Below are 14,671 nucleotides of genomic sequence, written 5' to 3'. Positions count from 1 at the left end.
GTGAAATAAATAGTTTTGACAGAATTTCTATTTTATATAATACACATATTAAATTAATTTGTTTTTATAACAATTATTTTAATATTAGCTAATCACACCAGACCTATTCCAGTGGCTGTTGAAGTATGGATAGTTTTGGATTTTAGACTAATCGAAAATAATCATAATACATTAAAACAAGGCTAGGTATTGAAATATTATCATTTTTTCTTCAGTTGTACTGTACACATTGATTAAGGTTTTATAATTTATAATGCTATAATTGTAAGTTAACATGCTCCTTTTGTTTTATTCTACATTTGTGACAATAAAGGAGGTACACTTTTTATCCTAGGTTCATAGCTGTTTGCCACTAGAGTCCTTATATCCTGGAAATCAAATTAGATGTTTGCTTGGACTCACAGTCCTTCTGGTTTCTGTGCGAGATTGTTTGATGACAGGCAGATTCCATGGAGATGTATGCCAAATTACTATAGAAATATGTGTGGCTTTTGTCAGTATTTTGTCAGGAGTTCGAAGTGTGTGGCTTTTTCATTTTGTTGAACCAGTTCCTCTTTTGACATGTGTATTTGACAGTTTGGCTGTCATCATAGACAAGGTAATGTTCATGTTGTTTGATGTTGCTGTAATTTTAATAACTGTACATATAGATATTATGTGCTCTTGGAGAATATTTATTTTAATTGACTTGAGAGAAAAAAATGATTATTTTTCATTTAAAATTCTCACTTTACATTTTCACAAAAATATACTGAATATTAGAAAGAAGTTAAGAATGAACTACTTTTTGGGAAAAAAAATGTGACACTGATAATATTCTTTATATAATTTTGAACAGGCAAAAAATAGTTCAATGTTTGATGCTCTAAGGACCTGGAGCAGTCATTTTATTAACAGTTTAATTAATCTAGCAGCAAGAGATGTGTCTGTAAAGAACAAGTTACAGGATATTGTGAAATATGTGAGTTTCTTTCACATGAATTTAATAAATCTTTATATTATAAATTCCAGATTATATATTAAAGTAAATTCAAAATCTTGGTTATTTTCTAAGTGTCTCATTAACTAAATCTTAAGACAAGCAATAATATCATTTTATGTATGCAAATATAAGTTTTTTACTCTAATGTTTCATAAAAGACATTTCTGCTTTTGTGCAGTTTGTAGTTCAAAAAGAGGCTTAAAAATTAGTACTATACGGGCAAAAAAGTTGGTTTGATATTTTTGGTAAAGATAATCTTTTATATACTTAATGAATATAAAATTGTTTTACTTGTTTCTTAATGAAAAATAATATTTGTTTGTTGTTTGACAGTTGGTATTATCATTAGGATAATAAGTTTTTGTTAAAGTTCTGTTTAATTTTACTGAAACTTTGGTATTTTATAAAACCTTAAAATTTCAGTTATCAGAGGAGCTGTACAGTGAAGAACCTTCTGGAAAGAAAGATGTTGTTGTGAAAGCAACCATAATTTTGCTTTCACATTTGGCTGAAGTAGGTGTTTGATCTGTTTTAAGTTGTTCACAATCTATATATTAGCTGAAATTCTGTGTTTAATAATCTGTATGATAAGAAGCATCTAAAATAGGACAATAAAAGTTCAGAATTCTGCCTGAAATATATCAACAAAACATTGATGAAATGGTTTTATGTATATTATCAATACATGTAGAATATTAGGAACTTATTTTCTGTTCTCTATGAACTTGAAAATGAGCATGGAACCTTTATGTTTAAAATATTATGTATGTGTATTTACCCTTGATATTTTACTTGAAATACTGAAGGCCTCAGTTAATAAAAGTTTTGTTTTGTTTATGACAATCAGCTACAAGACCAAAAACCATTTGACAGTTTTCTGTTATTATCTGTGATGATATGAAATCTACTTTGAGACTTAAAATTTAGAGACTAACAAAGAATCAAGCATCACACATACAAAATCAGAGGAGCCATTTTAATTGGTCAACTAAGCCCTACTCTATACCAGTAACAGCACACTATTACTAAGGCATTAAACAGTTTCTATTTATGTGACTTCATTGTTTCATATTATATATATCAGTGGTTCTTAACCTGGGTTCAATCGAACTCAGGGGTTTGGTGAGTCAGTCTCAGGGGTTCAGCTGAGGTCAAGACATACACACTGTGTGTGTGTCCGTTCCGTTCACCCCACTAGTGTGATTCGTGACGTTATGCTCCACTTGGCAATCATTGGCTGCAGCTGATCACATCACATGACTTGGCCTTAATATCTGTGCTGCAGGGAACTTCGTGTGCTTAGCAGTTGACTTTTGACTGTAGTAATCGTGCGCCATTTGGGATTTTTTTCCTAATATTTCAATCTTTTCATATTAACTATGTCAAGCAAAAACAGAAAATGATCGGATGAATACATATAATATGGATTCACGTATATTACGGAACATGATGGGAGTCAGCATCCTCAATGCATGATTTACAATGCCAAGTTGAGCAATTCTAGTCTAGCACTGGCAAAACTAAAAGAACACTCCCTAAAGCTGTATGGAGAGGGGAAATACAAGAACACAACACTTGCTGAATTCAAGGTAAAGAGAGCCAGGTTTGATGAAAAGGCTACTTTGCCTGTTCTTGGCTTTGTACCCATCTACAAACCGTTCCTCACTGTATCGTACAAAGTTGTATACTTGATCACAAAGCAGGGCAAACCACACACCATTGGTGAAGCACTCATAAAACCAGCTGCGTTGAAGATAGCGAATATCCTGCTGGGAAAAGCTGCTGAAAATAAGTTATCCCACATTCCTCTTTCAAATGACACCATCAGCAGCAGAATAGTTGACATGAGCGATGACATCTTGGCTCAAGTAGTTGCAGATCTGATTTCAAGCCCAGCAAAATTCAGCCTTCAACTAAACGAGACCACTGATGTTTCCAATCTAAGCCAATCTTGTTGTATTTGTACCCTATGTGAAGAACGATGAGATAAAGATTTTTTATTTTGTAAGCCTCTTGCAACAACAACTAAGGCAGCCGACATGAAGAAACATGTGGATGACTTCTTCAGAGTCAACGATCTTTCATGGGATATGGTTTCTGCAGTTTGTTTGGACAGAGTTCCAGTCATGCAGGGATGAAACTCTGGTTTTGGTGTGCTGGTGAAAGCCTATGCACCACACATCATTGTAATGCACTGTGTTCTGCACAGGCATGCGTTGGAAACAAAAACCTTGCCTTCAAAACTGGCAGAAGTATTAAAAATTGTGTTGGAATGTGTGACCTTTGTGCAAAATAGTGACCTGAAGCACCACATTTTCAGAGAGCTGTGTAATAAAATGGGTTCTGAATTCGAGGTACTTCTGTACCCTTCTAATATTCGGTAGTTATCCCAGGGAAAGGTAATTTTGCCATGTGTGTGGAATTAGCCCTGTTTTTGCAAGAGCACTAACATTGTTATGCAGATTGCTTCAAAAGTCTGAGTTCATTCTCATTTTGGTGTACATGGCTGATATCTTCAATGCTCTCAATCATCTCAATCAACAGATGCAGGAAGGTGGAGTCAACATCATCAAAGTGGAAGAAAACCTGAAGGCTTTTCAAAAAAGCTACCATTATGGAAATGACAAACAGAGAATGATAACTTCGCAAACTTTCCCCTGCTGGACAACTGTGTAAGTAAGATCGAAGATGTGTCTGAAATTGGAGACATTTCTGTACCTGGAGAACTGAAGCAAGCAATTGCCATGCACTTAGATGAGCTCGCAAAGTCTTTTGATGGATACTTCACCACCAGAGAGTCATATCCAGCATGGATGAGACAGTCGTTCACATTTAGTGTTGCAACAGCAGATGCCAATGATGAATACCTCGATGAAATCATTGAACTTCAGCAGAGCCAGGTTCAACAGCAACTTTTCAGAACAACAGTGCTCTCAACGTTTTTTTTTTCCCTCCCTGCAATAAATTCTGATGTTCATGTTACCACTTCAAATATCATACTTCCTATTAGCATTACTTTACAGGCTGCAGGTAAGGAAGACCCAACTTTGGATTTTTCTGTGAATATTTGCTGTGAGATTGATCATTGTATGGGTCAACCTTCTTCTCCTGAACTTGCTCCACTTCCTCCTGTTCAGGCAGATGGAGATTTTGATAACCTTTCCCACCACTGGATTTTGCCATATCTTTCTAGGTCCCACCTGTGGAATCAGCTAGGTCTAATACCACATGATTTCTCTTGCATGTGATGTTTTATTCATTTCTCTGATTTCCTATGTTCTTGTCCTTCCTTATTGTACGATAGTTCTTGCTTTCTATAATTTGTTTTTCCACCCTTCATGGATATTAGAGTTCATGCTGTGCAGTTAGCTTCACAATTGGTTCAGTGTGTCAGGATGACTGTCCATTTCTGAACTTTCAGCAGTTAGGGTCAATTTTGCCTGTGTAAGGGGCTGTCCTTTGTATTCTTATGCACTTAACCCATGCCCAGTTTTCATTCCTTCATCTTACTTTTACTTTCCTTCTATGGTATTTATCCACTATTCTCCTTTCTAAGACAATCCACTAAGACCCCGAGTTTTTTCAAGGGAAAGTCTCTCCTTTCCTTTTGCTCTTGCTTTACACAGATAGTTTCTTTGATGTGATCTTCTGGGTCAAGATGTGGCTTTATTCCAGGATTTTTTGCTGCACCTTTACTTTAGGGATTTACAAGTGGCTCCTTTTCTTCCATGGTATGTTTTTTATCATGTATCTGAGACTTTGGTATCATGTGAAGTCTGTGCATCGAAACTCTGACCTTTCATTTTTGGTAGCATGTTTGTCACACTGAGAGGCTATCTTTCCTTTGTGGCACTTCCATCCTGTCACTATTTTCAAATTGTCAAGCTAGAAAGCATCTTTTGGTACACATTTTAAGATTAGAAAACTAATATCATAACATTATAATATTATAACTAATATTGTGATGTTTTTAATTTGTACATTAAAGATAGAAAAGGTGAGGATGAACATCCTGAAAATCAGGAAAGATATTTTTCTCAGTTAAGGGTTTTAATTGCATAAACATTTTTGTATATAAGTAGTTTTATTTTGGTAAATAAGTATAAATTGTAGTTACAACAGTAGAAACTTTGGAAAATTCTTTTTGAAATAAAATAATTATTTTATTTACAGGTACCTCAAAAGTCACATGTGAAACCCCACCAAAATGAAACTTGCAACAAAATATTGCAAGAAATAACTACAGTTTTAGATTCATGGCTACATCGTTGTTCACTGAAGAACTGGAGTCAGCTAGATGAACACATACAATCATTGGTTTTAGATGGCTTTGGTGTTCTTGTTGAACTTTCTTGCAAAGGAAAAGTTTCAGCTAAAAAGTGGAAGAAGAATCTTAATACTGTTCTACATTTGGTTTATGAATCTCTTCAGGATCCTGTTTGTGTTAGTACTACCAGTTGCAAATGGTAGCAAATATAATGATTTAAAGTGATTTGTAAAGAAGCTTATTTACATTGGTGGAAATTAACCAATGTAAAACGTATTACAAAACAGAAATTCAACTAACCTAAGTCTTTTTGCTATAAATCTGTAATAGATCACTTAAAAGGGAAGTGTTTGAAAATGTGATTAATCTTAATGCAATCATTTTTCACAGTTGTTCTTCAACTTCTGTGTTTATACTCACTAATATAATTCACAACACATTAATTTATCCACAACATTTCATCACATTACTCTTTAAAAAATTACAAAAAACAAACCCAGAAAGGAAAAAAAAAGATACAGAGGAGTTGTTGAACACAGAGAAATACAAACATTCAAACAATTCATTTAAGAGAATGTGTATCAATAAAAAAAAACACTAGAATATTAACATGTATTAATTTATATGAAGGTGATGGAAATTACAAAGTTATTTATTATAAGCTTATGAGCTAAAAAATGAGGGTATAGGTATCTTAAGAACAAATTAATAAGAAAGAGTGCACATAATGTAAATACTTTCTTTTTATTAGTTAATTTATTTATGTTTTCAGACTCCGTACCAAAAAAAATCATGCCTGAAGGTGTTGATTGTCATTTGTTCCAACAAGGTGCATATCGATCAGTTACCAGCACATTTTGTGGAATCAACATGGAACACTTTAATCCAGCACTTATTGGAATCAGACACTGACCTGACAATACATCAGTCTGTAATCCACACACCATCGGTATGTTATCAAAACAGTACAAGACTGTCTCAAACTAGTTTTGGTGTAGATTCGCTGAAAATTGATCCTGGCCAGAAAAAAGATCTAAAATCAGTCAGCTTTCTTTCAGAACCTACCTTTTCTTATGAAGATTCATCAAAAACTAGCCACAATGTGTTGGAGTTACCAGAAATAGAATTCAAAGCTGTATCTTCTATAGTTAAAACTTGTAATGACAATGAGTTTCAGAAAGCATTGCATCATCTTTTGGAGAAATCAGTAAGTTTTGGGATGTCTTATTTCAGCTTTTCATGTGTTGATATTATAGACACCACTGTAAAAAGAAACAAGTTTTAGCTTGTCAGACAAACTAAAAAAGTGCATCTAGTAAAACAAAATAAATGAAGAGTGTATTCTATGTAAAAGTTGCTTTATATCTATGTAAATTGAAAGAATTATTGTTTTTTCTTTTGTTTTTATGAAAAAGGATATTAAGGAGTTGTTTATAAAAAAATAATTTTTATTTGAAGCTGGACCAACTGGCTAGTATATGCCACATTGTGAATCTGAAAGTTAATGTTGTACTCCATGTTATTGAAAAAACAAAATATGCTCCACATTTTATGGTCATGTATTCATTATAAGACTGGAGGTCAAATCCAATTTTTTAATTAGATAAGAGAGCCTAAGTATTGGTAGCGAGTGCTGCTGAATGTCTGAATTCCCTTTAGTTTGTTAGTTCAATGTATTGCTATGAGTATATAGTACACTTGAAAGTTGCATTTTAATATTTTATCATTTTGGAAATGTAAAGAAAAGTGTAAAACATATTTGTTTTATTTGAATTTTACCAATATTTGAAATCATATTTTCATGTGCAGAACATTTTTGAATCAAAAACCTTACTAATATTGTTGCAGAACACAATACTTGCCAAACAACAATTATTAGACAAGACTCCTTGTTTGATTCACATCTGGAAGCTACTTTTGAAGTTGGACTTGGAACATGGGCAACAGAAATTTCTTTCAAGAGTTTTTCAAACAGTATGTAGCATCTTAAATACACACACACTTTGTCCATCTTAGAAATAAAATAACTAATTAACATCAAACATGAAAGAATAACAGTACTAAAGAGTGTGTGAAAGAAGCTCATAGGGATGAGGGTAAATTTATGGTTACTTGAGAACTTTGTTTTTAATTTGATAAAATAAGAGATAACTATAAATATTTTTTGAATAATATTTTTCTGTAAGTAATTGTGTTTAAGTCAAAATTATATATAAAAATATAGCATTCTCTTACTTATACACAAACCAAAAGTTAAGTAACAGAAACGTTTTACTTTTGAAATGGTATTTTATACTTAATAAAAATCATAAAATTAGTAAAGTCCTAAAATGTATTTTCAGTTCTGATACCATACCTTAATGGATTGATTAGAGCTTGTTTGAATTATATTTACTCTAAGTTATGAAAAATAATAACTGATGTTTTCTATCAGTGTTTGAAAAGGTTCATAGTTTTTAAGTAACAGCTTTACATTATCTATCTTGTACATAAAACTTTTAAACAATATCCTGTGATAAAACATATTGAGTGTTGTTATTCATGTGATTATAGGAAATGTATTAGTAGTTACAAATGACAGTGATAAAAATTTAGTAACTTTTATTATTCACTCACTCTTATAATAGTAAAAAAAATGTTTGTAAAGAAAGTAAAACAAGTAATTAAAAATGTTAAAATATCTGTAGTGTGATTCCTATGCATTCTAAGCTTGTTTTACAGCAGTTCAATTTTTTAGGTTATTTCTCAACTACAGTTTCTTACTGCCTACATGAAGAATGCACCAAACTTCAGCATTGTGTTACTTCCTGTTTTAGATTTAATGACAGTGGCACTACGGAAAGGCAAGGTAGTATTACAGGACTGGCTGTATGCCATTTCTGTTAGGCTTGCTGTATGTAATTATTACTATAATTGTATTTCATCATTATACTGATTAATAGTGTAGTATTTCTAGCTATCCATCAGTTGTATGTATGTATGCATGGGCAGGAGACACATGATGAATTAACAGAAAAATTGTTCATAGTGATCTATGATTCATCTCTTTCTGCAGTAATTGTACTGATTGCTAGTAATAAATAATTGTTACTTTGAAAAGTTAAATATCTTGTTTTTGAAATTATTATACATTTTTTATTGTTGGCAGTATTCTTTATGAGAAAAATAACAACAAAACCTAATGTCTACAGTGATAATACTCTAATAAGTTAAGACTACTTAGTTTTCTTTATTAAAACTCTTCCTTTAAATTTCTACTATATGTATGAGGCACTTGAAATTAATTTTTTCTTTGTTTTTTTATTAACACACTGCCTAGATAATAAGTTAAAATTATACTAATCTTTGTTGCTTTGTTGTTATTATACATCTTGTTTATCAACAGATGTTCCTTAGCAGTCAGTCTGCAATTTCATGCCTTCATGCTTGTGAGCACAGCAACCTGATGAATCTGGCTAATCAACCCAAACTTTATGCATCAGTGTTTGGAGCTGTGTCTCGTGTTTTAAATGAACTCCTTATTCAACATTTGCACACAGTTTTAGCTGCTGCACCACCTTTTAGTTTCTGTGTTTCTCATATCCTTTTATTTGTTCTTTGTGGTTATATGAAAAAGATAAAAATATAAAATGTTGAAGCTATAATACTTTAAATTATCCAGTATTGAAGCTTTTCACTTCAACACTATTAAAACACATTTTGAAGTAAAAAAAAGTATTGTTAAATATAATCTGTTTTTTATTACTGTGTAGTGATTGAAATTGTTAATATTTTTATATGTATTGATCATTTTTTCTATGACCTTTGAAGTTTGCATCAAAATTATTTAGAAACTTATTCACTCTATTTACATGGTTTGATCAAAGTGCTAAGTGTCATGATGTTTAACAGAGTTAATTAAACAACTTTATGATCACTTTGTGTTAACAAACAGGGCATCAAAATGTAGTTCATAAATTGAATTTCTATATTGTGTGTTTTAATTTCTTTCTTTCAAAAGGAAATATTTAAATTAAATTTCAATCTGAACTTTGTTTTTCACATCACATTTGTTTGTTCCAAATTGCTCATTTAAACATACTTTTCACCTCTATTTGAGCTTCTGAGTTTTAAAACAAGTAATAAGCTCATAGCATAGATATTGCCAAGACATGATGTAAGTGTTTAGCCTCTAATCACATTGATTTATAGAGATACAGATCAAAAAGCACACCTACCTGGCCCTTCTGTCACAATAATTCCCTGTATTTTGCTGTTACATTATTTATAAGCAACAGAAAAATATTTTAATTTATTATGTTATGTGTAAGGCTTGCTTGTTCTGACAACGGTTTTTGAATTATTTGGCTTACAGATACAATTTTAGTCTAACCCAGTTAAATTATAAAAGTTATAGGACATTATATTTCTTGTGCATGCTATTATTTTGTGCTCTAAGTTGAATGTTTGAAATAAATAAAAATTCAGAAAAGAACTAACAATAACTGTATCAAAAATTATGGTTAACTTTCATTGAGACTTCAAGTGCAAAGAAAAAGCACAAGGCCCACATGTAAGTATTAAGTTGTTGTTTTTTTTAATGTACAATTTTATTCATTATTATAAAAGTTTGAAACTAAAATGTAAAAATTAGAAATTTAAGTTAAATAGTAAACATTAAATGAAAGAAAAATTACATAATATTTTTCTCCAAGGAATGCACATAAGCTGTATGTTTTATATGTAGCTCAGTATTTTATATACTGTAATTTCAGTCATTACTCTTATTTGGTTATGCAGGTTTAACTGTTATACATGGTTCAAAGAGCAATGAAACTAAAATGAAATTAAAACGCATGTTAACTCTTACAATCTGCTGTCATTCTTTTTTTTTTTTTTGTGGTAGTTACAAGGTTGGACAAATGGGTTAAGTCTTTATAATATTAAGGCAGAGAAAGTAACAGATGAAATACAGTTTTATCAAAAATAAAAACATTTGGTATTCATTTATGAGGCTAGATGAAAGAAAAAATTATTTATATGAAAATAACCTTGAATTAGACTAGTCAAAGTTTGGATCAGGATAACTAAAATAATATCAGAGACAAATCTTCACTATAAGTATTTTATTGAATCTTCTGATTTTTTGCATACAACATTCTCATTATATGTTTTAAAACTTACCAAACTTCATGAAGATTTGTTCAGTAACTTTGAAATTGAACAATTTATATTTATCTGTGTGTGCATGTATAGAGCTAAAAGTAACCCTGAACTACAATGTGAATTGAATCTAGAAAATATATGTATATAAAAAAATAGTGTAATAATATTTTAACAGAATATGCTATTTCTTAACTATTATAAATACAATCAAAACTGGATGGGCCTGATTTTGAATACTTTAGTATGTTTAGGGATAGTTATACAATAAGTGTTATGTTTTAGAATACTAACCTGTACTAAATCTAGACAATGATGTCATTTTATGATATCATCACATTTAAGCCCTATTTATTATTTATTTTTCTACAGAAGTAAGAGGAAATCTGGAAATGTAACTATCTGTGTGTTTTTTATAGAATTCATTTTCATTTTTCAGTTCCACAGAATATAACCTTTTCTGTTAATATTGAAGTGTGTTTTGAAACTAAGAGCTCCAGTGCTTATGAAGAACAACTTGATATTGGAAAATGATATCAAAATGAAATCATAGACTGACAAAAGAATTATTTGATCCATTCGTCATTTTCATGACATTAATTAATTTTTCAGTCATTTTATATCATATAAAAGTGTGAAGGTGATCAACTCTGATTTAATTATTAATAACAAAACTATGGTTATTAATTGGTTCAGTTATTTATTAGGGTGAGGCTATAAAAACTTGGCTTTACTCCAAGAACTTTTTAAATAACCAAGTTCTTTTGTAATATTCCATACATAATACACAAAATAATTGAAGGAAAATCTGGTAAATGCTGTTTCTATCAGTACACAGAACTAAACATTAGTGAATAGGATTTGGAGTAATCTGTATCGTTAGGAGTATCTTAAATTATGAGACATATATATATATATATATCCTGAAAAGGCCTATAGTAAAAAAATATTTCTCAAATATATTGATGTTGAATGAAGCACTTAAGTCAAGGTCTCCTATTTTAAAGAAATCTAATGTGTAGTCTCTTTGCAGTTTTGTTTTACGGTATGAATGTGTGTTTGTTACTTGAAGTTGGGATAATGGTATAGTTTTAAATTTGATTTTTTAATCAGAATGCTTTGGATAAAGATGTTCATTATAGTTCCAGAAATAATGTTTTTTTAGGTTGTTTCTCAGTTTGGGATATCAATAAAAAAGAACTGAGAATTGTAACTAGTATGTTCAATGTAAATACATTTTATTTGCATGAGAAACACAATTTTTAATAATAACTGTGACACACATTCACTAAGAACATCAGACTTCACTAAACTGTATTACATGCTTTGTGAATGACAGCTCATCAAGTTGTGTAATACAATAATAAGTTCTTTTTCTGTAGCAGTAATTTTTGGGTGTTAAGGTATGTATCTTCAAGCTTAAAATAACATATATAAATGTTTTAAGGATACACTTTTATGCTATAAATTGCAAAAGAAACTTTGGTTAAGACATTGGGAGTAATGTTAGGACAACTGGATATTTATTCTGCAGAAACATTGTAATTTAGTAATTAAATTGGATTATGCTTTTAATGTACTTTCAATTTTCAAATAATTAGATTTTTATTTAAATTTAATTTCAAAACCATTCATATGACAAAATAATTTTACTTTAAAATCACATTTGATGAAGTTTTGGGGAAAGAGATGATTTCCTTGATTCACTTTGTACTTTTATTGAGAAGCATGGTGCAAGCAGCAGATCAAACCACAGTGAATGGTTGTGAAATTTATCTTCAACAAGAACTTCACACTTGTGCTCAGGATTTGGAAAGGTATATTTTATGTATTATGAACTAATGTAAAGAAAATACTGAGTATAAATAATTAATATAAGTACCTGTTTTTTATTGTTTTAAATGCTACAGCTCAAAAAATCATGATATTTCAAATGAAGGATTAGCAGCTCAAATTACCTCATCAGTATAATTTTAGATATAAAAATATGCTACTTAATAAAATTAACTATAATAGTAACAGGAAGAACAATATTAAAAATTATTCTCAATGGCTTTCATCATCAAGACTTCTCTTTCAAAGTTGTTAATTGACTACAGATTTATTGTTGCACACATGCTGAAACTTAAGTACATTTTTTATTACTGAGTGGATATGTCGTGATAAACTAATTAAACAAAAAATGTCTTATACAAGTAATTTTTATTCATTGAAATATTTTGTTTTATTACTTAGACTTCTCACACTTTTGTCAGCTCAAAAAATGGAACTGTCTAAATTGGCCCCCTATCTTGTTGCTGATTATGTCTCTGAAGCTCAGAAGGTTACAATCCATCCAGTTTTAAAGGTAAGACCAGCTAACTGACCAAGGAATTGGAGTATTTTAAATTTCTCAAAATATTATATTTTCTTGTTTGCTTATATTTCAGTATTTCTAATATAGTTTGGTTATGATGAAAGTTACTCCCATTTAAAAAGTATATCAGTATACACTTTCCCAGGTCTATTGATGTTTAATGCTCATCCATTTTCTTTATTTATTATACAAGCATATGGATTTGTTTTATTATGTTGTAAAAATGTTCATGTAAAGAAGCATTTTTATGACAATTTATAATTAGATGTCAATTTATTGCTACTAACTGTTTAAATAACAGTTGAGAAATGACTCCTGTCATTCTGTAAATATATGTTGACTCTCTAAACTGTTCTTTTTTCCATTCTGCACTCTTTGTGTTTACATGATATCTAATAATGAACACCAGTTTTGTTTATATTTTTGACTAAAATATTCTTTAATCCATTTCTCATTGTAGACACTTTCCAAACTGTCTAGTACATATACGTTTCTATGTGGTATTGTTGTTTAACAATTTGTCTTGCTTTATTACATAATTTTAGATTATTTTAGGTGTCATACTTATAGATGCACAAGTAACTTTACATCTTTCTTCAAGATACTTTTAAAAACTTTTTATAATGGCAGGTAACAAATAAGTGCATTTGCAACAGCACCCCAGTGTCACTTTTTTTGTACATACATACAGCAGTTTTAATAACATCGCTATGTTTTTCCTTTCATAGTTACATAGTTATGTAATATACAAAATAATTATATGCTAATTTACACTTTCTTTTTGCCCATAGAAAACCATTGTATTAGGCATTTTTCGGGTTCTGGATGTGTGTAGTTCTCACAGTTTGTCCATGCTTCAAGCTACTTTATCATCAGGAGCAAAGGAGATATTTAAGGTCTTGCACGATGATTATCACAAATTTCATCGATACAAAGGACATGTATAAACATTGTATTTTACTATATTTTGTATATAAGCAATACTTTTGTATGTTTGAATATTTCTGTTAATAAAAGAAATAGATAATTTTGTATTCAAATTATTCATACTATATTATTATAAAATCATCACTTCAATCCAAATAATATTTTTATACATTTTTTTTCGTTTTTACATATTGCACATTTTTTACATTAGAGGAGAATATTTAAATATAACAGGCATAAAATATTTAAAAATATGTTGTAGCAGGTGAGAAATTGTTGATGTTATTCACTGGATGCTCTTTGTTTTAATGAACAGTGAAAATTTTATGTAGGTTGTCACATTGTAATTTGTGTAATTTCATTGTAATTTTGAGAACTTAAAAGTATTGCTAAATCTTTATAGTAGAAATAACAAAATGGAAGTGATTGGTAGCCTGGTGGAAGACAGGGCCATCAAAAAAGTGAGTTTGTTTTTTGGTATACAGACACATACCTATTATCTTGTACCTTTGTTATTTAATAATATAGTTTCAAGTTTACCAAGAATTTTCAAAACTGTTCATGCATACATGTTTTCTAACTGTATATGTAGTATTAACAATAGAATAATGATAAAAGGTGTAGGTAAGTTCCTTTTGCTTTAGTTACTTATTGTTCTGGATTATTCCCCTATGGTATCATATAAGGATTGTTGTAAAGTAGAACACACTGGGTAATGGCTACCAGTGATTCTTACCACTGGTGGGGTGACACCTGTCTGAGGAAAGACTAGTTAAAATTTAACTTACAGGTGCAAAACTGAGAGATGCACATTCTTTAACTTCTTAAAGTAGATAAAGGATGATTTTTAGAGGATTTTTTCAGGAAAAAAGGTGCATCTTATATGCTGTAAAATACAATATTTACATGCATCACTGGTGGCTCCTGGATTTTTAGAAGGGGTGAAGCATAATAAAATGTGGTTAGGGGTCAAATAGAATATCAAAGTTTGGAATCG

The 14,671-nt window shown here is 30.4% G+C and overlaps 1 protein-coding gene across 1 annotated transcript in view; it reads left to right on the top strand.

Annotated features, from left to right (window-relative positions):
• LOC143225243 (unhealthy ribosome biogenesis protein 2 homolog) overlaps window positions 1–13,781 on the top strand; it is a 69,216-nt gene extending 55,435 nt beyond the window's left edge. The window contains exons 18-28 of the mRNA XM_076454303.1: window positions 335–598; window positions 839–961; window positions 1,406–1,495; window positions 5,156–5,425; window positions 6,022–6,456; window positions 7,098–7,223; window positions 7,987–8,097; window positions 8,635–8,827; window positions 12,106–12,208; window positions 12,627–12,738; window positions 13,539–13,781. Of these exons, the coding sequence (XP_076310418.1) occupies window positions 335–598; window positions 839–961; window positions 1,406–1,495; window positions 5,156–5,425; window positions 6,022–6,456; window positions 7,098–7,223; window positions 7,987–8,097; window positions 8,635–8,827; window positions 12,106–12,208; window positions 12,627–12,738; window positions 13,539–13,694 (1,983 nt within the window). The 3' untranslated portion in view covers window positions 13,695–13,781. The remainder of the gene's footprint in view (window positions 1–334; window positions 599–838; window positions 962–1,405; window positions 1,496–5,155; window positions 5,426–6,021; window positions 6,457–7,097; window positions 7,224–7,986; window positions 8,098–8,634; window positions 8,828–12,105; window positions 12,209–12,626; window positions 12,739–13,538) is intronic.
• The last annotated feature ends 890 nt before the right edge of the window (window positions 13,782–14,671 follow it).

This window comes from Tachypleus tridentatus, chromosome 9 (genome assembly GCF_004210375.1).
Source record: "Tachypleus tridentatus isolate NWPU-2018 chromosome 9, ASM421037v1, whole genome shotgun sequence".
NCBI lineage: Eukaryota > Metazoa > Arthropoda > Merostomata > Xiphosura > Limulidae > Tachypleus > Tachypleus tridentatus.
This window is presented reverse-complemented; position numbering and strand designations above follow the sequence as displayed.